General features: G+C 52.2%; 1 protein-coding gene and 1 long non-coding RNA gene across 2 annotated transcripts; one reads left to right on the forward strand and one right to left on the reverse strand.

Annotated features, from left to right (window-relative positions):
- Positions 1 to 158: 158 nt before the first annotated feature.
- Positions 159 to 7802, reverse strand: GDF11 (growth differentiation factor 11). The gene is made up of 3 exons (XM_002687421.6): positions 7346 to 7802; positions 1820 to 2217; positions 159 to 1284 (listed from the first exon to the last, which is right to left on the reverse strand). The coding sequence occupies exons 1-3, from the start codon at positions 7785 to 7787 to the stop codon at positions 904 to 906; spliced, it is 1221 nt and encodes a 406-aa protein (XP_002687467.2). The 5' UTR covers positions 7788 to 7802; the 3' UTR covers positions 159 to 903.
- An 88-nt stretch (positions 7803 to 7890) lies between these two features.
- LOC101903534 (uncharacterized) lies at positions 7891 to 22712 on the forward strand. The gene is made up of 3 exons (XR_234608.5): positions 7891 to 13248; positions 14402 to 14556; positions 20389 to 22712. It is a non-coding gene; the product is annotated as an uncharacterized lncRNA (long non-coding RNA).
- Positions 22713 to 23487: the final 775 nt, after the last annotated feature.

Consider the following 23487-nt stretch of genomic DNA (forward strand, 5'->3'; position numbering starts at 1 on the left):
TAAACCCTAACCTCTTACCATTTCTGTGACTGCTGGAATTCAGTTCAACCCGTTTGGCTCAGGAAGTTTAAGTAGGGTGATTTTGGGGTTGGAAACTTCCATGTCAGCCCTCTTGCCCTCTACTCCCATTCTCAACCCTGGAAGCTTTAAACAAGTGCTTAAGTAGGTGAGTATTGAGGGAGAACAGGGTTTGGGGAATAAGGTACAAATGGGGCACAGTGGGCAGGGGCCCATCTATTTAAGTAAAGCCAAATACCAAAAAATGAAATACCAAAAAATGAAAAGTCATAATAAATAAATAAATAAAATTCCCAGATCCTCACTTTTGCCCCTGCCCTCACTTCCCTTCCCCCAGCCACTGCTGGAAGGAGAAAGAGAAGAAGCTAAGAATGGATTTTGATTTCCTCTCTTACTGAGAATGGTAGTCAGGGGACCTCCCCAGCCATACCAAGCCCCTCACCTTGCCAGTGGAAGAAAGGAGGCTTGGCGTGGGGCTTTCTCTTAGTACTCCATTTCTGTCTCTTTCTCGTGGTTATCTCTGCCTAGTCTCTGTCTCTCCTGCATCTCTATCCCTTTGCCTTCTCACTGCTGCTTTTTGTTCCTCTGTCTCTATCCCTCTGCTCTACCTCTGTCTCTAGTCTCTCTGTCTTCTTGCCAAACCTTCTCACCTCAGACATTCCCCACCTGACCATGCCCCTCCTCTCCCCCCTTTCCCCCAAACCCCTCATCCCTCAATCCCCTACCTGCCTCCCTCGGTTGTATTGCACACCGTGTGGGCAGGGAACAAGGTGTGATGTTACATCTGAAGAGGTGGAGGGAGCTCTAGGGCCTGGGGAGCAGGGGGTCAGGGCTGGGGGAGTCTAGGGGCAGGGTCTGTTGGGGAGGCATCCGCTGTCCCCCACCTTAGGAGCAGCCACAGCGATCCACCACCATGCCAGGGATCTTGCCGTAGATAATCTGCTGCTTGTCATTGAAGTAGAGCATGTTGATTGGGGACATCTTGGTGGGTGTGCAGCAGGGCCCCGCAGAGCCTCTTGGGTTAGCCTGTTGCACCAAGTGGGTGTGCGGATACTTTTGCATAAACATGTACTCGCACTGGCCGGAGCAGTAGTTGGCCTTGTAGCGTTTAGGAGCGATGATCCAGTCCCAGCCAAAAGCCTCAAAGTCCACAGTGAGGGGGTAGCGGCAACAGCGGGACTCACTTGAATGTTCATCGCAGTCCAGGCCCAGGTTCCGCCGGGACCGTTTTGTGTTCTCTAGGACTCGAAGCTCCATAAAAGGATGCTGGGGGTGAGGGAGAGGAGAAAGAGATGTAATAGAGCCTCGAGGAGCTCCTACTCCCTGTTTCTTCTCACCTGCCCCTCAGTAGGGGCAGGAGAACAGAGACCAAGTGATTTCTGAGCTTCTCCAGTGCTCCCCTCCCCAACCCCTGTTTTCTACCCACTTTTCTTGCCAGCTAGCCATGTCTCCCTAAACTCACCTTCCCTAATTCTCTCTCTCTTGGCAACCTGACCCTCATCAGCCCCTTGGCCCAAGGTCTCAACAACAGCCCATCTTTGTTGTCCCGTGAATCTATTAACTCACACCTTCACCCCAAATACAGTTTTCAACTGTTGGCCTGCCTTGGATCTCTGAAAACTGGTATCACCCTATTACCACCATCACCACCACCACCTAACCCCTCTAGAGTCAGCTCCAGGCCTAGAAAAATCATGCTGGTCCCTAACCCCCTTTACATTCCTGCTTTACCACTTCCAACACCCCACCTCCTCAGGGCCAGGTTATTCATATCTGCCAGTATCTCAGGCTCCCTGCTCACCAGCCCTTCAGCTCCCGGCCCCAGGGACGTGACAGCCAGGTCTGTGCCACTAGGATCGAAGGCGTTGATCTCGATGCCCCAGTTGCTCTGTGGCTGGCGGAACCAGCTGTGTAGTACTTGCTTGAAGTCAATGCTTTGCCAGTGGCCGGAACGTGAGTGCAGGTCAATTTTGAGTGAGCGGATACGGATGTGACGCCGGCCTCCGCCCCCTCCCCCTGCAGTCCCTTCCCCAGTTAGTGGTTTCAGTCGTAAGATCTGCAAGTAGACTGTGGCTGGGCGGGGCACAGGCCGGAGATACACCCACAGCTGGGCCTTCAGTACCTTTGTGAACATCACCTTGGGGCTGAAGTGGAAATGGCAGCAAAGAGGGCTGCCATCTGTCTGCACCGCAGGGTCGGCTGATAAGAGAGAAGGGGGGCACAGTATCAGCAAAGAGTGTTTGTGGAGGAGGTTAGCAGCCCTGGTGGCATTGACTGCTCAGACTCCTCGGTCTGTGTTTTCCAGTTCTTTACCCTTCTCCCCTGCCTGTCTTCTTCATTGTTGTATCACTGGTACCTAGAACAGCACCCCCTGCTCTCCTTGTAAGATAATGGTTCTGTCAGGCCTTACTAATCTGCGCCCCTTCCTTAAATGTTTGTCTTAATGCATAGGTTCCTTTCTACCAGGTAAGCTGCAAAAGTAGTTATTGGGGAATTCTTCATCTGCAGTCTTCCCTTCCTCCAACTTTTACAGCATACAGGGCTCCAACTTTTTCTGAACCTTTGATGCTCCCCATAAAAGCCAAACTTCATACCACACCTGCTGTCCTCAGGTCACCTTGCCCCATTTCTGCTCTATTTTGTCTGGTGGCCAGGTATAGCCTGGCACAGGCCCCCCCAAAACAGACAACCTCAGGGAATGGATAACCCAGGGTCCAGATAGGGAGCAAGGACTAAATTTATTCCATGAAGTAAACCAGAATTCAAATCTAGGCTTCTTGCATCATTCCCACTAGAAATAATACACCCAGGAGAATGGAACTACTTAAGCACTCCCAATGTATCTGGGCTTCCCAGGTGGTGCTCCACCTGCCAATGCAGGAGACACAAGAGACCAGGGTTTGATTGCTGGGCTGGGAAGATACCCTGAGGAAGGAAGTAGCAACCCACTCCAGTATTCTTGTCTGGGAAATCCGTGGACAGAGGAGCCTGGCAAGCCTGTTCACAGGGTTGCAGAGTTAGGCATGCGCGTGCACACATGCTCAACTGCTCAATCCCTTGACCCTGAGAAAAGTTCCCTCAGCTGCTTCCTCCTCCTCACCATTAATGCCTCCACTTTCAAGAAAGGGAAGAACTACCTCTGTGGGTTTTTTCTCCTACTTTCCCAAAGCATCAGAAATAAAGTTCAACAAATCAGATCAACTGTAATGTCTTCTCTCCTCTGAGCTTCCTTTGGTTTTTCAGTCCAGTGCCAATAAGTCTGTAAAAAGTCATTAACATCCCAGCTTTACATTTTGGCCAATTTCCCTTTGTTTTGGACCATAATCTGACCATTCTTGAGTTTAAAGGATGATTCTTAATATCTGCTTCTGTGTCCATTTCAGTTCCTCTCAGTTCCCTTTTCTAATCTCAGTTGAGAATGCCCTAAATCATGTTTCTATTGGTTATGAATATCTATTATCACTCTTAATAGCCTGAGGAAGAACTAGGAATGAACTTCCAGAGCCATAAAAGGATGATCAGAAGTCCAAGCCCATATGTATCACGCCCAGGTCTACATAATCCTGGAGAATTTATCATTTGTTGCTTCATAATCATTCCCCCATTCCCCACCCTAGGAGATACTAGGAGGATACTCCAAGTGAAATGGGGAGGGAAGTGCTCACTGATCTTCAGATGTTCAGGAACCAAGACACAAAGTTCCTTTGCAGCTTTCTTTCCCTAAGTTCTTCTCCAGGCTTCCAGAGCACCAGTGGTCCAGTTATCCTCCTGCTGGATTTTCAGTGATGGGGCTGGAGTTTCAGTGATGGGGCGATGGGGTAGAGTTTGGGGAGTGGAGTTTCAGGGATGAGGAAGAGTCCCTGGGGCAGGGTAGCTGCTGGTGACATGGACAGTGACAAGCAACAATCCAAATAGCATACTATGCCTAATTTCAGTATAGAGATGGTTTTATTTTCCTGCCTGCCTTCACCATTAAGGACTAATCTCCATGAGGGCAGACACTGTGTTGATACTGCTTCTGTACTGCTCACCACTGTAGCTTCATTGCCTCCCACAGTACCAGGCCATGCTCAGTAACTACATGCTGAATGAACTCCCTAAGCTCCCCATCTTAAATTACATAGGCAAGTGCTCGAAAGTTCTTCCTGGCATAAACCCTGTTCTTTGGCTAAAATTGAAGTGGGTTTAATCACTGCCTGACTCATTAACCAATATGTGACCTTATTCACCAAGCTTCTCATTGTTACAGATAATAATCCTTGCTTCATAGGAGTGCTGAGCATTAAATAAAGAATGTGAAAATAGTAGTAGTTTCTCAGTTGGTTTATTGTTAGTTTTGTAAACTCTAAACATGTATCCCCACCTAAACATGACCCGAGGCTTAGTGATGGGGGACTAGGTTCCAGGGCCCCATCCTTCTAAGGCTTTTGGTTCCTTCAGGCAGAGTCCCCCATCCTCACCCCTGGGAATCATCATACACTTCTCCCCCAGCGGATATGAGGACAGTTGGTACCACAAGGGGACAGGATGGAGACATTCGGAGAAAGAAAAGGGAAAGGAGAAGAAACAGGAGAGACTGGAGAGGGTGAGAGATAAGAATAGAGAAGAGACTTAGAGATGAAGACACATCTAGAAGAGATAGAAGTGGAGGAGAGAAGCAGAGGGGAAGATCATGGTAGGGGGAGAAATATGGGAGCTGGAGAACACTGGGAGAGGAGGAGGGACACTAAAGGAGTTGAATGGGGGTTAGGAAGCTGAAAGGAGGTGGGCAGCCAAGACTAGTGGGGCAAGGAGAAAGGATAGACGAATACAGGGGGAGGAACAAAGAAACAGGTAGAGTCACAGAGGGGACCAGGGGCTTGAGAGCGTCCCCAGTGCACACACAGCCCAGCTCCCAAGGGGAGGGGGAGGAGCCACATCTGTGTCGGATTGATCGGGTTGGTGGCAGGCAGCAGGTCAGGTTTAGTAGGCGGCTCTGGTCTGGAGAGAGGTCACTGCACTATTTTCAGCAAAAGCCCAACCCCCTCCCTGCTCACCACCTCCTCCTCTTCCCACACCCCCCACTCCCAAACACCAAACACACTTTCCTTACCCTGGCTGGAAAGCCTAGGGGCAGGAGGTTGGACAGAGAGGGCAGGGGCCTCTGGGTGTAGGGAGGAGAGAGAGAAACTGAGGGGCTGGGCTTGGCTCTCTGAAGGGCAAGGGGGCTGGGTTCCCAGGATGGAGGCTGGGGTGGGAGAGCCTGAGAGGGTGGAGGGAACTAGGGCAGGCAGTGCAGCCTAGGAGAGGTGGGGGCTGGGGTCCAGGGTAGAGGGCTGGGGGAGGGGAGGGAGGGGGAGGGGAGCCGAGGCCATCTCTGCTGACAAACACCTCCCCCGATTAGCAGAGCACAAGTCTCTTATTAAAGCGGGTCCCTGGGGATTAGACTATAAAAGTCTCTTTTTCCTTTTCCCCTCTCTCCCTCCCCGCCCCTGGGCTCCCCCTCCCTCTCTTAAGAGCTCAGCTTGTCTCTTAAAGGGGACGTACAATACCTGGCTGGAGACCCAGTTCCCTAGTTATCCAAGCCCTGGGGTGGCTGGAGGGTAGAAGCTGAGGTGGAACCCCACCTGCTGGTGTCCTTCCCCCTTCTGCCCACCCCCTGAGTCTAACCTGCATTTCCCAAACTCTGTGTGCAGCATCTGTTCACTTCCTGCATCCCAGCGACCAGAGCGATCTCTGGGCTCTGGCCTATTGGTTAAGAGATGCTAGGGATAGAATGAGCAAGGGGAAGTCCACAGCTCCATCTCTCACACTCGAAATCCTCACACACCCGCACCGCATAGACCAAAGTATCTCTTTCCTCCATACCCTTCATCTTCTTCCAGCAAACTCTTCTTCAGAATTCCTCGACCACTCTTGTTTCTAACTTGATTTCTAACCCCCATCTCTGCTCTCAGTCAGTCTGACCATCGCTTGTATAAAAGCAGAACCTTAAGAACAGAAGGGAGACTGAGGAACTCAAGACCAGATCCTAGACCTTCCCACCCCCCACCCCAGGATAGTTTCCTAGTCCTTTGAGTGTGCTTTTCTTTACAGCCCTGACCAAGTACTGTGGAGTTAGGGTCACAGAAAAACTGGTGGCAGTGTCGGGCACTCAGCCTCCCAGAGGCACACCTGGGTTCCTGTGCCTCTCCCTTGGGGGTGGGCCGCTAGGACTCCCCTCAGCCCTCAGCTTTTTATGACCCATTTGCCAATAAACCAGTCTCCCCCTCTTCTGTTCAGAGCCATAAAACCAGTTGGTGGGGAGGGGGGCGACTTTGCCAAACCACAAGGGAATGAGGGGATCTGGTTCCCTGGAGTTGCTGGGGGTGGGGTGGGTGGGGGGAACACCTCAGTGCGGGGAGGGAGAAAGGGCATCATTTGACCTTAGGGAGAGCTGGGGGGTTGCAGGGGGTGGGGGTGGGGGGGCAATGTTGGCCTGGATTTTCCAGGCCATAAAATTTCAAAGCAGCTCAAGTCTATTAACATGTTCATCTTACGTTTGGCCAGGGACTAGGATGCCTGGGTTCCCCCTCCCTCCTACCAATTTTTTTTCCTCCCTCAGTCTTCCTCTCGCTCCTCAAGCCTCTGGTTGCGGCTAGGGGCGGGTGAATATGAGATACATCATTAAGGTCTGAGTTGCCCTTAGCCCGAGCGCCATGGAGTTGAGTTTTCTGAGCTCTGTTAGTACCAAGAAGGCACCGCTTTCCCGGCCCCTCGGGAGAGCCCGTGTCAGAAGGGCTCCTGGTGGAATGAGTGCCGGCTGGGTGCCTGCTGAGCCCTGGCTGAGATACAGGGCTCGGGATCTCGTTCCTGGGAGGCGGAAAGGAGCCTTAGGTTTTCGGCAGCCCGAGGGGCGCGTTGCAAAGCCTAAGGTGTACGGGGTGGTGAGTCGGTGCCAGGTCCATTGAGAGGCGGAGAGCACGGCAGCCTGGCTGGGACTGCGCGAGTCCCGGAGGCTCCCGATTCTGTTCTCCAGCCTCTCCACCAGGACCCTTCAGGATGAGTTGCTGCCCCTTCCCCTCCGCTGCAGAATCCCCATAACACGGGTGGGAAGCGGTATCTCGCAACCGTTTCCGTTTGCCCCCTCACCTCCGGGAGCGGGGCGGGCACACAATTCCGCAGCCCATCTCCACAGCTCGGAAAACTTGTGGAGCAGCCCCCGCCCCCCAATCCATCAAGTTTTCGCAGAAAAGGCTTTCCGGCCGGAGCAACCGGGAGCGCCCCGCTTCGGAGCCGGAGGCGCTCACTTTCTCGGAGCCGGAGCGGGAGCCAGCACCCCACCGCTCCTACCCCGCCGCCCACTTACTCTCCTGGGCCATGCTAATGACAGTCTCGGTGGTGGCGTGGTACTCGTCCTCCTCCAGGAAGTCCTCGGGCTGCAGCGCGTCGCCCTGGAAGTCGTGCAGGTCCAGGATCTGCTGCAGCGGCGGCGCCTTGGGCAGCAGCTGCTTCACCACCTCGCGGCTGATGTTGGGCGCCTCCTTGAGCCGCAGTTTGCTCAAGATCTGCGACTTGATGCTCTCCAGGCGCAGCTCGCGGCTGTGCTGCCGCCACACGCACACGGGGCAACCGTCGGGCTCGGGCGCCACGGACGGGGCCGGCCGGCTTGAGCGCTCCCCCCCGGCCCCCGCCGCCGCCGCCGCCGCCGCCGCCGCCGCCGCCGCGGGGCCCTCGGCCGCCTCCCCCCGGGGCCGCAGCTCCAGGGCGAGGAGCAGGAAGCCCAGCAGCAGCGGGGCCGCGAGCACCATGCTGGAGGGGAGGGGAGGGAGGACTGGGGGGCGGGGACGCCGGAGTCCCGCGGGGAGGGGGCGGGGGGAGGGGGAGGAGGGGGTCCGGGCGGCGCGGGGATTGGGGGCTGCCCGGCCGAGGGGGGGCCGGGGGGGCCGGGGGCGGCGGGCGCGCGGGCGGGGCGGGCGGGCGGCCGGGGCGGGCGGCTGGGGGGGCCCGAGCCCGGGCCAGGCCCTTTATAGCCCCGGCCCCCGTGTCGTCAGCGGCCGCGATTGGCTGCGGAGCCAACAAAAGAGGCAGCGCTGTCATCCGAGGCGAGAGAGGGAGCCGGAGAGAGCCGAGGAAAAGAGAGGGAGGGAGCGAGGACTCAGAGAGAGGCAGAGACAGAGATCCTGGGGTGAGGGAGAGGAAGGGAGAGAAAGTCAGAGTCAGAGAGACCAAGGGGATCCTGAGAGATAATGGGAGAAGTAGACACCGACCAGGGGCACAGAGATAGAGAGAGCAGGAGGAAGAGATGAGAGAGACAAAGGCAGGGGTAAGAGGGTCGGGGGAGGAGGGAAGACACTGGGAGGAGAGACTAAACTAGAAAGACAGAGAAGGAAAGTGACAGGCATAACCAGTGGAGGACTTAGAGTGAGGGGAGCCAGAGAAGATGGGGGAGAGAGCCACCAGGGAGGAGAGGGGGTATGGCTAGACCGGGGCAGATCCATGCACAGACATGGGAGCAGGACCAGAAGCCCGGGAATGAAAGAGGGAATGAAATCTGGAGGAGGAATGCGGCCGGGGCAGAGACTTCCAGGAGATACCAAGGGAGCCCCACAGAGGAGGCAGACACAGAGGATCAGAGTAAAGCAGAGATGGGGAGACAGCCCAGCAATAAGAGTCAGCTTTGGTGGGAGCACTGAGAGTTCAGGGGGAGGAGGTGGAGAATTTGAGCCCAGAGGAGCCCCAGCTATAAGAAGGACCCCAGGACCAGAAGGGGGCCTGGAGAGAAGCTTCAAGCTGGTCTCCTCAAGGGGATCAAGAGATGGGAGAACTGGACATGGAGGTTAGCAAGGGAGGCTAGGAGGGAAAGAGACTAGGGCCAACCTGAGAAGGTGGAGAGGTGGTGGGAAGTCCTGAGACCAGAGGAAGACTTGGAGCCAGGAAGAATGTGAATGTGAAATTGAGGCTTCATTCAGGGATAAAGCAGTCAGTAGGCTGGAAAAGGCAGGGACTGGGGACCACTGGGGGAGGAATGAGAGGAAGCAGGGCCAGAGACCACTGTGCTTGCAGAGCAATCTGGATTCCCAGGTGTAGTTTTGAATCTGGCAGGGCTCAAAGTCTGAGAAGGGGCTTGTAGTTGTAGGGGCGAGGATGAGAGAGAGATCTGGCTTCAGAGACCTCAGTTGGAGAAAGTGAAGTCCCCAGGGGAGAAACCCAGATGTAGGACCAGCCCTAGTCTTCAGGTGTAACCCTGGGTACAGCCAGAGGGCAGAATAGAAGAGCACCAAGCTACTACAGGGCTCCTGAAATGCTTAAGTTTTTCTGGTTTTGTATACCTCTTCCCAGACCCTCAGTTTCTCCAGGATGATTTATTGAGTCTAAAGCCCTAGAGGTCAGGTCCTCCTCACTAGGGAGGATGCCCACATCCTTCTCTTTGCCTTGCTTTTCTCTTAACTAAATGAATTGTTTCTCTGTGTGCTTTCCCATTTGTTGTTGTGCTATGTCTCCAATAATAAACTTTGTACCAAAAATAAATAAATAAATAATGAAGCCCTAGAGGTCAATAGACAACCAATAGACTGAAAATATTTGAGGGGATCAGATTAGCTCTGGTTTCCTGGCACACATGATGTTTATTTAATAAGTGGATGAACATTATTGGACTTCTCAGGCAGAACAGAGGGACATTGGCTTCCTCTTTGGACTAGATGGAGCCCTGGGTGTAAGGACAGAGTTGGGCTTGGGAACTGGAGTGGAATGAGGCAGGGGGAAACTGCGGGCCCAGGTATAAAGAAGGGAGGTTGGGTAGGGATGAGGAGGACCAAGGTAGGGAGCTTTGAAGAGATGATCTGTTCTATGGAGAACAGGAACTAAGACTGCAGCAGAGTGGAGAACAAACAAACAAAACAAAAACCTTAGACAGCTGGTTCCTTCCAAGATAGGAGCATCTCAACCTTTCATCGATTCTTCCTCTATAAAATAGGATCGCTTTGCCTGCCCTCACTGGTTGTGAGGATTACACAGCAGTCATTCAGTAAGGGCTTTCACAGGCTCCTTCTTCACAGTTCTTTGCTCTACTTTCTGATTTTCCAGAGCGGTGATTAACTTCATCCCATACTTTAGCCTATCCTGTTCTCCAAAATGTTTTTCTGATGTCATTTCCACAGCAAAATTCAAAACTCCTTGAGAGCAGAGGTGGTGTCACCTCTCTTCCTCAGAGGAAGTGGCCCAGTTTTTACTTCCCTACCGAACATGTAGCCAGTGGCAGGTCTAGGAGATGCAAAGAAAAACAAGACTTACTCCTGGGTTTCCCTGGTGGTCCAGTGGTTAATAATCCATCTACCAATGCAAGGGACATGAGTTCGATCCCTGGTCCAGGAAGATCCCACGCTCTGCTGAGCAGCTAAGCCCGTGCACCACGACTACTGAGCTTCATGCTCTGGAGCCTGTGCTAGGCAACAAGAGAAGCAACTGCAAGGAGAAGCTCAGCTCTTGCACCACAACTAGAAAGTAGCCTCACCCTGCTCTCTGCAACTTGAGAAAGCCTGGCACAGTGCAGCAACAAAGACCCAGCGCAGCCAAAAAAAGAACAACGAAAAACCAACCAAACAGCAATAGAAAAACTTAGCCCTCCTTTTCAGGAAGCATATAGAGTAGATAGGACACTAGGTAAACAATCTTGGCTAAAATTCCAGTCCAGATGCCGGCTTGATATTGCCATTTACAAACACCCTCAATCATAGATGAAATATGGTAAACAAAGAACAAAGAACGTCTCTCCCCTGAATTGTGCCCCCATTCTGCTATTTCATTTTAGTGAATGACAATCACCTAGGTCAGAAACCTGGATGTAGCCTTTGCCCTCTATTTCTTGATCATCTCCACAGTATCTCTGTACAAATGTTTCCTCTTCTTGGAACAACTCCCCCTCCTACCTCCGTTCCCTCCCTCCCTCCCCTCAATTTACTCTTTCTTCAGGTCTCAGTATAGATGAGATTTTGGATATGCCTTTCAGGAGTCCATTCCTGACTCCCAAGTGTACAGTAGATGCTTCTCCTAGCTATATCTAAGTCCTGTGTGTTGTGGGGCTTACTCACATAGCTTCTAGACTCAAACTGAGGTTGCCTGGGTTTAAGACGCAGCTGTCCCGTTTTTCTGGCTGTGTGAACTTGACTCTCTGCCTCAGATTCCTTATCTGTAAGGTGGAGATGACAATACTGGACCTATTTTATAAGGTTATGAAGATTAACTGCCTGACACCCAATTCTAAATGAGATAATTAGTCATTACTATCACCCAACTTATCAGTCTCACACTGTGAGACCCAAGAAAGCCAGAAATTTTTTCAAAGAATTCTTTCAGTTCAGTTCGGTCACTCAGTCATGTCTGACTATTTGCGACCCCATGAATTGCAGCACGCCAGGCCTCCCTGTCCATCACCAACTCCTGGAGTCCACCCAAAGCCATGTCCATCCAACCATCTCATCCTCTGTCGTCCCCTTCTCCTCCTGCCCTCAATCTTTCCCAGGATCAGGGTCTTTTCAAATGAGTCAGCTCTTACGCATCAGGTGGCCAAAGTATTGGAGTTTCAGCTTCAACATAAGTCCTTCCAGTGAACACCCAGGACTGATCTGCTTTAGGATGGACTGGTTGGATCTCCTTGCAGTCCAAGGGACTCTCAAGAATCTTCTCTAACACCACAGTTCAAAAGCATCAATTCTTTGGGGCTCAGCTTTCTTTATAGTCCAACTCTCACATCCATACATGACCACTGGAAAAACCATAGCCTTGACTAGATGGACCTTTGTTGGCAATGTCTCTGCTTTTGAATATGCTGTCTAGGTTGGTCATAACTTTCCTTCCAAGGAGTAAGCGTCTTTTAATTTCATGGCCGCAGTCACCATCTGCAGTGATTTTGGAGCCCAGAAAAATAAAGTCAGCCACTGTTTCCACCGTTTCCCCATCTATTTGCCATGAAGTGATGGGACTGGATGCCATGATCTTAGTTTTCTGAATGTTGAGCTTTAAGCCAACTTTTTCACTCTCCACTTTCACTTTCATCAAGAGGCTCTTTAGTTCTTCACTTTCTGCCATAAGGGTGGTGTCACTGCATATCTGAGGTTATTGATATTTCTCCCAGCAATCTTCTTTAGTGACTTTGAATAAAGAATGAATGAATCCTGCTCGCTGGCTCTGGTCAGAGTCCCGTTAGGGAAAGAAAACTGTACATGTATGGCCAGAAGGAGTTATGAGTATCTGCCAAATACTAGAGAGCAAGAGTTGGGAACTTGTGACACAGAAAGGATTTCTGCTTCCTGGCTTCCCGCGGATTCCAGGACTGCATTTAATCCAATGAGTGGGCAAGACTGCCATCTGGTGGTGGAATCTGGAATTTCTGCTTCTTGGAAGTGGGACTAAAACGGACCTTTTTTCTTCCCCCATACTTGGCGTATTTTTCACTTTAGATTTCTAGTCTGAGAAGTTCTATATCATAATGTATTAAGGCTTGCTCCTCTCTCCACCCTCTCCTACATCTTGCTTCTTTCCTTGAGTTCCCTCAAGCTTGGTAATGTTGGGTTGGGTTCCCTTGGGTTGCAGGTAATCCCCGGGAGTTCTTTTTCAGGAACTTCAGATTTCCAGCTGTTCTAGACCCAGTCCCGAGGAGGGAACGCTACTGGCTTTACGGCAAAGGAGTTAGGAGAGATGTGGACATTTAGTTCTTTCCTCACCACACTAGCTAACCAGGGTTTGTGGCCCCGCCCACTGCTCTGGTCTCCCAGGCAACTGTCTTCCAGCCAAGGGTGCCCCTCTCCCGGTGTTACCCAGGCAACCTTCAGTCCCGCCTCCTTTAAGGTCCTGACTGGTTCATAGCAAAAGTAGGTTGAAGCCCACCAGGAGGCATTGAGCTTTGAAGGTTGTGAGTTGCCGGGAGAGAAGCAGAGATGAGGTTTCAGGAGCTGCTGGAGAGAAAAGGTGTTCGTGTAGCCTTGGGTAGCGGGGCCGTTACGTTATATCCTCAGGAAAGAAAAAAAGAGAGTGAAGTCGCTCAGTCATGTCTGACTCTTTGCGACCCTATGGACTGTAGCCTACCAGGCTTGTCTTCTCTGTCCATGGGATTCTTCAGGCAAGAATACTGGAGTGGGTTACCATTTCCTTCTTCAGGGGATCTTCCTGACCCAGGGATCGAACCCGAGTCTCCCGCATTGGGGGCAGGCTCTTTAACCTCTGAGCCATCAGGGACCCTCAGGAAAAGGAGCTGTAAATCCTGGAAGCCAGGTCAGCAGGGCTCTAGGCTAGAGGCACCTGGTCCACTCTCAGAGTTGCAGACTCCAGCACGGGGCGGGGGTGGGGGCGGGGGCGGTGCGGGAGGGACTGGTGGGAGCTGGGTGGGGGGCACTTGGGGGGAGCCACTCTAAGGGTAAAGGGGCACTGCTACCGTTCAGGCCACCCCACACTCAAACTGCCTGGTCCATCAGAGCTGGATTCAGTGGGCAGTAACTCATGACCCCTGACCACCCCCGCCCCCCCACCCCCCCCCCCACCCCCGCCACACACACACTTCTTCCTCCTAAAGGCCCTAATTCTAGGGTCAGTGGACTCATTCCCTGGCACTGCAGGTCTTTCCAAGGAGCGGGAGGGCTGGGCTATTGAGAAGCAGCTGGGGAGGGGGATTCCCTAGTCGGGAAAGACTTTCCCCTCCTGGCCTTCCCTGCAGGAGCCTCTGGGGGTGTGGTGTGAGGAGGCTATTCTGGGCTGGGGAGAGTCTGTTGGTGGAATGGATCCTCCCAGGTCCTTGCCACATACCCTGAAGCCCTCAGAGAGAAGCTCACTGTGTAATTACAATCATCTCCCTCACCGCATTCTAAACTATCATTATCTTCCCTGGATCTCCCCAAGCTGTGTTAACCACTTTGAACCCGAGGCACTCTGAGAGAAGTAGGAGGTTGGGAGGAGGGACCCAAAGTTCACTTTTGGAGGGTTGGGGGTGGAGGTGGGTGGGATACAAGTGGGGAACCCTGAGGATCACTTGGAGTCACGTCTTCCTCCCGTGCCCCTGCCCCTCTCCGCTCCCCACTACCTATCGGAGCAGGCCGAGCCCTCCCTGTCCTGGGGTGCACCCTCTTTCCGCTTTCACTCTTGGTCTCTCTGGGCCTGCCCACCTCTTCCTGTCTTTCTTTCCTATTTCTGCTTTTCCAGGCCCAAGTGGTGGGGTCCTGCTGGGGGCGGTGGGCCCAGGCTGGTCCTGTGGCCCAACCATCCTGGCATGAGGCACCACTATTTCAGTTGCAGGCCTGAGAAAGGGAGGGGTGTGAGCGCAGAGTCTGCTTCCCCGGGGACTAAGCCCTGGTGGATGAGCTGACCCAGCCCCAAGGAAGAGAGATTCTAGCTAACCAGCCGCCCTGCATTGCCTCTTTCTCCTTTCTCCCAGATTCTGATCTGCTCCCTCCCAGAAGAAACCATAGTTGTGTCAATCTCTGCCCCCTGGGCAGGTCCTGGCGCCAGAACCACACATCAGGGAGCTCCTGCCCCAGGAGGTGCATGAAGAGGCCTTAGGCTGGACCTGCCCACCCTGCCCAGTCACCGGTCAGACATCTGATTGACCCCATTGGTAACAGTGACGAGGGCTGGGAGGAGGTTGGGACAGGAATCCGGCAAGGGAGAATGAGGGGCGAGAGGTCAGGCGCTGGGGGCCCCAGAAGTAGGGAAAGGAACAGGTAAAAAGAGAGCAGAGTGCTGAGGATCCAGCCTGGCAGTGGGGGCTGGGGTGGGGTGGAGCTGGGACCAGAACCCTGGGCCAAGGCCAAGGTGGGTAGGAGGTGTCCAAGGAGATTGGCTTGTCCCTTCCAACCCTTTCCTTGGCCATCTAAAGAGGGGTGGCACCCAGGTATTACTCAAAACAAAATCATTTGAACTCCCATGAGTCTAAAACCGGTATGATCAAGAGTTATCATTCTTTTTTTAAAAAGTTTTTATTTTGTATATTTGGAGAAGGCAATGGCAACCCACTCCAGTACTCTTGCCTGGAAAATCTCATGGGCAGAGGAGCCTGGTGGGCTGCAGTCCATGGGGTCTTGAAGAGTCGGACACGACTGAGCGACTTCACTTTCACTTTTCACTTTCATGCACTGGAGAAGGAAATGGCAACCCACTCCAGTGTTCTTACTTGGAGAATCCCAGGGACAACGGAGCCTGGTGGGCTGCTGTCTATGGGGTTGCACAGAGTCGGACACGACTGAATCGACTTAGCAGCAGCAGCATAGCTGATTAACAATGTTATGACAGTTTCAGGTGAGCAGCAAAGGGACTCAACCATACATATACTTGTATCCATTCTCCCCTAAACTCCCCTCCCACCCAGGCTGCCACACATTGAGTAGAGTTTCATGTGCTATACAGTACGTCCTTGTTGGCTATACATTTTAAATATAGCAAGGCGTACATGTCCATCTCAACCTCCCTAACTATCCCTTCCTCTCATCCTTCCTCTCCTCCCCTGGCAACTGTAAGCTCATTCTTGAAGTCTGTTTCTGTTTTGTAATTTCATTTAAGACTTATCATTTTTAAAGTATATTGTCATCCTGCTCATTTAACTTACATGCAGAGTACATCATGTGAAATGCCAGGCTGAATGAATCACAAACTGGAATCAAGATTGCCAGGAGAAACATCTACAGTCTAAAATATGCAGATGATAGCACTCTGATGGCAGAAAGTAAAGAGGAGCTAAATAGCTTCTTGATGAGGGTGAAAGAGGAGAGTGAAAAAGCTGGCTTAAAACTAAACATTCAAAAAATGAAAATCATGGCATCTAGTGCCGTCACTTTGTGGCACACAGAAGGAGAAAAAGTGGAAGCAGTGATACATTTTATTTTCTCGGGCTCCAAAATCACTGGGGATGGTGACTGCTGCCATGAAATTAAAAGACGTTTGCTCCTAGGAAGAAAAGCTATGACAAACTTGGACACCATATTAAAAAGCAGAAACATCACTTTGTAGACAAAGATCCATGTAGTCAAAGCTATGGTTTTTCCAGTAGTCATATATGTATTTGAGAGTTGGACCATAAAGAAGACTGAGCACCAAAGAATTGGTGCTTTTGAATTGTGGTGCTGGAGGAGACTCTTGAGAGTTCCTTGGACTGCAAGGAGATTAAACCCATCAGTCTTAAAGGAAATCAACCCTGAATATTCATTGGAAGGACCGATGCTGAAGCTGAAGCGCCAATACTTTGATCACGTGATGTGAAGACCCAATTCATTGGAAAAGACCCTGATGCTGGGAAAGATTGATGGGAAAAGGAGAAGAGGGGGCAGAGGATGAGATGCTTAGATCACCGACTCATTAGACATGAGTTTGAGCAAACACTGGGAGATAGTGGAGGACAGAGGAGTCTGGTGTGCATGGGGTCACAAAGAGTTGGACCCGATATAGAGACTGAATAACAACAATACTTAAGGTAACAGAACTGTCCCTTTCATTCTCCTCTGATGCTCACAACTGTCCTGTGCTGTGAGGAAGGCAGTGGGAGAAGCTGCGGTTCAGGGAGGGCGAGAGTTTAGCCAAAGTCACCTACTCATGTAGGGCAGAGCCTGTCTGTCACCAAAGCTTCTGACCTCAGGGTGTTGCTTGCTGGTGGCAAACATGGTGCATGCGGCACCAGAGTTGCTGTGTCAAGACCCTGGTTCTCACTTGCAGGATGTACTTGAGTCCATGGCTTCATCTCTCTGAGCCTTCCTTTCCTCACAGTGAGGAGGTGAGCAGACTGGCAATGATGTTCCCCTGGGTACCATAGTGCAGTGAGCTGGTCTTGCCCCGAGCTGGGGTTGGCCCCACAGTGACTGGAGTCTCCTCTTTGTGCCTCTAGACTCAGGCAGTCAGAACATCTCCAGGCTTGCCCTTGTTTTGATCTAGCCCTGAGATCTGAGAGCTGCTCTCAAGCACCCCTACCTCCCTCCTATCCAAAGCTAGGGCTTCTGGATTGCAATCTCAGGTCCCCAGTTCAGACCCGACCTCTGGATCTGAAGTTCCCACGTCACCCTTCCTGTCCTCCCAGTGAAGAGGGCATCCTTTTTATTTCTCTCTCCCATCCCTGTCTCCTCCTCCTGCCTTCTCCCTACCCTGTACCTCATCCTTCTTCTCTGTTTCCCCTGCCCTCTCCCCCAACTTCTCCCTTGTCTTCCCCTCTTCTATTTGCTCCTGTGTCTCCACACTCCTCTCCCACCCTCCTCAGCTCTCCCCTTCTCTTCCCTCCTCTCCTTCCTCATGCCTCCTGGCTCCTCTCCCGTGCTCCCGTACCCCTAAGGACCTCGACAGGCAGGAGTTCACTGGGACCTCCCTTTCCCACCAGAGCACCTGAGAGAGGGGCGGGTAAGAATGGGGGCAGAGAGCTGAGGACCCAGCCTAGCAGCCTCACCTCTGGGCCGGCCCCTCCTAGTGGGGCTCAGGCCAGGGGCCTGCTGAGTGGAGGGGACAAGAGGTCTGTTGCAGATCTGGGCTGTGGGAGGCCCTGGGTGCTGGCTGCAAGCTGCTGTGCATTGCACTGGGTCTGGGCAATGCCTACGTGCTCTCAGATGGCACCACCCTTTCTTGGGACACCTGTGGCCTCCATGCCCTGCTGCTGGCTCTGGTTGGAGAGCTAGAGAGTAGCTTGGTTCCGCTGTGTGGGGAGAGGGAGGGGAGTGGGAGGGGAGAAGCCTACCCCAGCTCACCCACCACTGACCGGTGCCAGGCACCCAAGGGACAGAAGCCTGAGCAATCAAGTGTATGTATGTATCTGTGTGCTCAGTTACTTAGTCATCTCCTACTCTTTGTGGCCTCTTGGACTGTAGCCTGCCAGGCTCCTCTGCCCATGGAATTTTCCAGGCAAGAATCCTGGAGTGGGTTGCTATTTCCCTCTCTAGGGGATTTTCCTGACCCGTATCTCTTGCATCTCCTGCACTGGCATGCGGGTTCTTTACCCTGGGAAGTCCAGCTAGTCAGGTGACATTTCTGGACACTAGGCCTTGGAGTTGGTGCTGGAGGCTCTGAAGGATGTGATGTTAAGGGCCAGGTCTGAGGTCAGCTGCCTCCCCACTCAGAGGTACCCAGGGCTCTATGCCAACTTTCCCAGCTAGCGGGGAAGGCCATTCTTTTTAAAAAAAATAGTGTCATTGACATAGAGAAGAGACTGGTGGTTGCCAAGGGGGAGAGGGTTAGGGGAGGGATCGAGTGGGAGGTTGGGGTTAGCAGATATAAGGTTTTTGACCCCCACTTTTTATTTATGCTTTTGGCGGTGTTGAGTCATGTGGGATCTTAGTTCCCAATTGTTGTTGTTCAGTCACTCAGTTGTGTCCAACTCTTTGTGACCCCATGGACTGCAGTGCACCAGGCCTCCCTGTCCCTCACCATCTCCCGAAGTCTGCCCAAGTTCATGTCCATTGCATCGGTGATGCCATCTTAATTCCCAGAGCAGGGATCAAACCTGTGCCCCTTGGAGTGGAAGAATGGAGTCCTAACCACTGGACTGCTAGGGAATTCCCCGAGCTTTTATATATAGAATGGATAAACAACAAGGTCTTACTGTGTGGCACAGGGAACCATGTTCAATGTCCTGGGATAAACCATAATGGAAAAGAATATAAGAAAGAATATATGTGTATAACCAAACCACTTTGCTGGACAGCAGCAGTTAACCCAACACTGTAAGTCAACTAAACTTCAATACAAAATTTTGTGTTAAAATATACATAACACAAAATTTACCATTTTAACTGTTTTTAAAGTGTTCAGTGGCTCTCAGTACATCCATGTGTTGTGCAGCTGTCACCACCGTCTGTCTCCGGATTTTTTTATCTTCTGAATCAGAAGCTGTATACCCAGTGGAACAATAACAATAACAGTCTCTATGAACATGACTAGGAATGTGACTGCTGCTGCTGCTGCTGCTACTGCTGCTAAGTCACTTCAGTCGTGTCCAACGACCCCATAGACGGCAGCCCATCAGGCTCCTCTGTCCCTGGGATTCTCTAGGCAAGAACACTGGAGTGGGTTGCCATTTCCTTCTCCAATGCATGAAAGTGAAAAGTGAAAGTGAAGTCGCTCAGTCATGCCCGACTCTTAGTGACCCCATGGACTGCCGCCTACCAGGCTCCTCCATCCATGGGATTTTCCAGGCAAGAGTACTGGAGTGGGGTACCATTGGAATGTGACTAGGAATGGACTTTTCTTGCCGTCCCCCTTCCAGCTCCACACAGATCTGTTCCCCTGGGTCTCCTTGGCCCCATTCTTTCTCTCCCAGCTGCTGCCAGCATGCCACCCTGGCCGCAGTGTGTTTCCAGCCCTCCCCCTGGTGTTCCTCTAGGAGGGTCCCATCCTCCTGAGCCACCTCCCAGCTCCACCCCTGCCTGTCTGGAGGCCTCCACACTCACCCAGGGGGTGCTCAGGATCCTGCCCTGGCTCTGCTCTGGAAAATGCCACCCCACCCAATGGCCTTCTCTTGCTTCTCACCTTTCTTTACTATTCAGTGCTTCTGGCCACTGTCCCCTTCTCCTACTCTGAAATTCTCTTTTCTCTTGGCCTCTGAGAAAGTGAGACAGAGGAAGAAGCAGAGGCTCTGGAACCCCCAGAGATCTGGGTTCAAATCCTAACAATGCCTTTTACTAGCTTGGACTCAGGCCATGTCACTCCCTGTCTCTGAGCCTCAGTTTCCTTATCTCTGCTCAGATGATAAAGAATCTGCTTGCAATGCAGGAGACCCAGGTTCGTACTCTGGGTTGGGGAAATCCCCTGGAGAAGGGAATGGCTACCCGCTCCAGTATTGTTGCCTGGAGAATTCCGTGGACAGAGGAGCCTGGCTGGCTACAATCCATGAGGTTTCAAAGAGTCAGACACGACTGAGTGACTAACACTTTCACTTTCGAAACAGGACAAATCACACAGCCCTCCTGGGTTGTCATTAGGATTGAGAGAACTCATGGCTCTAAGTGCCGGGCACTGGGCCTGGCAGAGTGAGGAGCCCAGCTCTGCAACTTTCTTTCCCTTTCGGATCACTCACTGCTACTAACCCCTCCCCCATTTTCCTTACACGCAAGGGTTTTCTGAAATCCTGTCTCAGTGTTCTCTCACCCTGGCCTTCACCCATCTGTGCATTTGCTGTTGTTGTCACTCAGTTACGTCTGACTCTTTGCGATCCCATGGACTGTAGCCCACCAGGCTCCTCTGTCCATGGAATTTTCCAGGCAAGAATACTGAAGTGGGTAACCATTCCCTTCTCCAGGGGATCTTCCTGACCCAGGGATCGAACTCATGTCTCCTGCATTGGCAGGCGGAGTCTTTACCCCTGAGTCACCAGGGATGCTCTGTCTGTGAATTTCAATATCACTTTCTCTCTCTAGTCTGACTACTCCTCTCTCCTGAGTCTCACATTCCTAATTCCAGGTGGGACATCTCTACCCGGCTGCACCTTATGTGTCTCCTGCCTTTGGTGACCACCACCTCTCCCTTGGGCTCCCAGGTCTGGAAACTTTGAGTTATCTCAGAGTCTTCCCACTTCCTCTTCTGCTCCCACAGGTAGGCAGTCACCTTGTTTTGATTTTCTCTCTGAAAGGCCCCTCCAAGGATTTCCCCTCCTTTCCCTGGTTGTGGCCTTTATCAGCCCTCCCGTGGACCAAGATGTGCCAGCATTCATTCCTCCTCCTTTCAGCAGGAGGTCGGCATTCACCCTCTTGGTAATTTCCCACCCTCCCCTTTGCCCTGAGAACACACCCTACACAGCCACTAGGTTCTTAACAGTCGTGTCACCCAGACTGTCTTCTTTTTTTTAATTTAAATTTATTTTAATTTCAGGCTAATTACTTTACAATATTGTAGTGGTTTTTGCCATATATTGACACCTATCAGCCATGGGTGTACATGTCAGACTGTCTTCTTTTCACTTCATCTGTTGTTTTGTGAAGTATTCCAAGGTCGATTACAGATGTGACATTTCACCCTGAAACATTTTAGTATGCATCTTTAAAAAAATAGAGAAAATTTCCTATATAATCGTACTATCATTAATAACATTATTTTCTCGTGTCTAATCTTCTGTTATATTCATATTTGCCTAGTTGTTCCAATACGTTGGCCACCTGTGGAGAAGGGCTGATTCACTGGAAAAGACCCTGATGCTGGGAAAGATTGAGGGCAGGAGGAGAAGGGGACAACAAAGGATGAGATGATTGGACGGGATCATTGACTCAATGGACATGAGTGTGAGCAAGCTCCGGGAGATGGAGAAGGACAGGGAAGGCTGGCAGACTGCAGTCCATGGGGTCACAAAGAGTCAGACATGACTTAGCAACTGAATGACAAGTTCTTCCTAAAATGTCTTTAGATTCAGTCAACGACCAAGCATTATGCTTAGTGTTTTGGTAGCTAAAGTTTCTCAGTCTTGACTGCAGACCACCTCCCTGCCCACCATTTGTCACCACATCCTTCCCCAGCCCTGTGAGCCAGCCAACCCCAATATGCCACGAGGGATCTTTAGTTCCCATGCCCCTGCACTGGAAGGGCTTCGTTTTTTTAATTGATTTATTTTTGGCTGCGCTGGGTCTTCATTGCTGCATGTGGGCTTTCTCCACTTGTGGTGTGTGGGCTTCTCATCACAGTGTCTTCTCTTGTTGCAGAACACAGGCTCTAGGGAGTGCAGGCTTCAGTAGTTGTGTTACACAGGCTTAGCTGCCCTATGGCATGTGGGATCTTCCTGGACCAGAGATCGAACTAGTGTCTCCTGCACTGCAAGGCAGATTCTTAACCACTGGACCACCAGGAAAGTTCCTGCCATGGACTTTTAAAACTAATCCTTTTTACACTTGACCCTTTCCTTGTCCCTGGAACTGAGCGACTGCCCTTTTATTGTTTAAGGTCACCTCAGAGAGTAGGGCTTCCCAAGTGGCACTTGTGGTAAAGAACTCAACTGCCAATGCAGGAGACATAAGAGGCGCAGGTTCGATCCCTGTGTCAGGAAGATCCCTTGGAGGAAGGTATGGCAACCCACTCCAGTATTCTTGCCTGGAGAATCCCTTGGACAGAGGAGCCTGGTGGGCTACAGTCCATGGGGTCACAAAGAGTCGGATACGACTGAGTGACTAACACATACACCTCAGAGAGCACCAAGCACCTCGGTGAAATTCATTCTTTTTTGTTTTTCTCTGGGGCAGAGGCACCACCCGTCCCTCCCTCTGAGCTCATCCAGCTGCCACCAGGGGTTTCTGCCTCTGTTCACAGCGTGGGCTTGCTTCTGCCTGCTGGCACAGCACGGGGCCACCAATTCTCTTGCCACACTGGCCCTGTGCCCAGCACATGGCTGGCAGAAACAGATGAATACTCCTTACTTCAGCATCTTGGTTCCTCCTTCACAGCTCACCTGCAGTGATAACTGGGAAACAAAGTCCAGAAGTGGAGAAGGACATGGCGATCCACTCCAGTGTTCTTGCTTGGAGAGTGCCATGGACAGAAGAGCCTAGTGGGCTCCAGTCCATGGGGTTGCACAGGGTTGGACAGGACTGAAGCGACTTAGCAGGCATGCAGGCACGCCAGGTCCACAAGGGCCTCGGTGTGTCTTACTGGAAGATTGTGATCCTGGAAGCTGGTTCTCAGCCCAGCCCAGATGGCCTTCCTTTTGCTCTTAGTTTCTTTCCTTCCTTGACATGTACTGAGGCTCAGGAAATGGTTCTTCAGGCTGGCTGAGAAGAATCTGAGGGGCGGGGCCCAGGCGGGGTTGCGGGGGCGGGCGGGTGGGGGCAGGTTGTAGTGGCTGGTTATGCTCTTGAACTGTTTACATAGCTCCTGGGGACCACCATGGCTCACAGGGAGGGAGGCAGCTTGAGACCACCCCCTCACCTTCCAGTCCTCTCTTGGCCTTGCCCTCTGGGCTGTCCACCAGGATGCGATGGGGCAATCCAGGGTATATATGCCATGCCCGCGTGAGGGTCGCCCCCAAACCTCCATCGCAACAGGGAGATCCCAGAGGGGTGGGAGGCCACCTCGGCCACCCTCCCGCAGAAGGAGGAGCCTGACTCTGACGTGTTTTGATTGGCTGGGTGACATGGTGCTGGGAAGGGCTTCCTCCACTTCTCGGCTCATTACTTTGGAGCTCCAGAAAACGGAGGAGGGGTTAAGAGACGGGTACAGGAACACCCACTCTAGAACGCTGGAGGCTCTGAGGCTGGGGCCTTTCTTAAAGTTTATTCTGGGCCCACCAGATCCCAGAGAGCCAGCAGTTCCCTGTTGACTCTGGGGCAGGGGTCGGGGGCTGGAAAGGAGTTGGAGCGAGAGGAAGAGGGTGGGCTCTGGGTGGAGGATGAGGAGGCCTTCTGAAGACCATCTGGTCATCTCGCCTCAGCTCTGCAGCCCGACCCGGCGCTCAGAGAGTAACTCCGGGCGGCTTCTCCCTCCTTTAGCTTTCACATGTCTCCTCCCTTTCCCTGAGCCAGAAAGATCTAGGCGGCGCCGGGTCCCGCTCTCCTACCCCGAGGTGGCCCCTTTCTGGGGGCG

The sequence above is a fragment of the Bos taurus genome, chromosome 5, assembly GCF_002263795.3.
Source record: "Bos taurus isolate L1 Dominette 01449 registration number 42190680 breed Hereford chromosome 5, ARS-UCD2.0, whole genome shotgun sequence".
Taxonomy (NCBI): Eukaryota; Metazoa; Chordata; class Mammalia; order Artiodactyla; family Bovidae; genus Bos; species Bos taurus.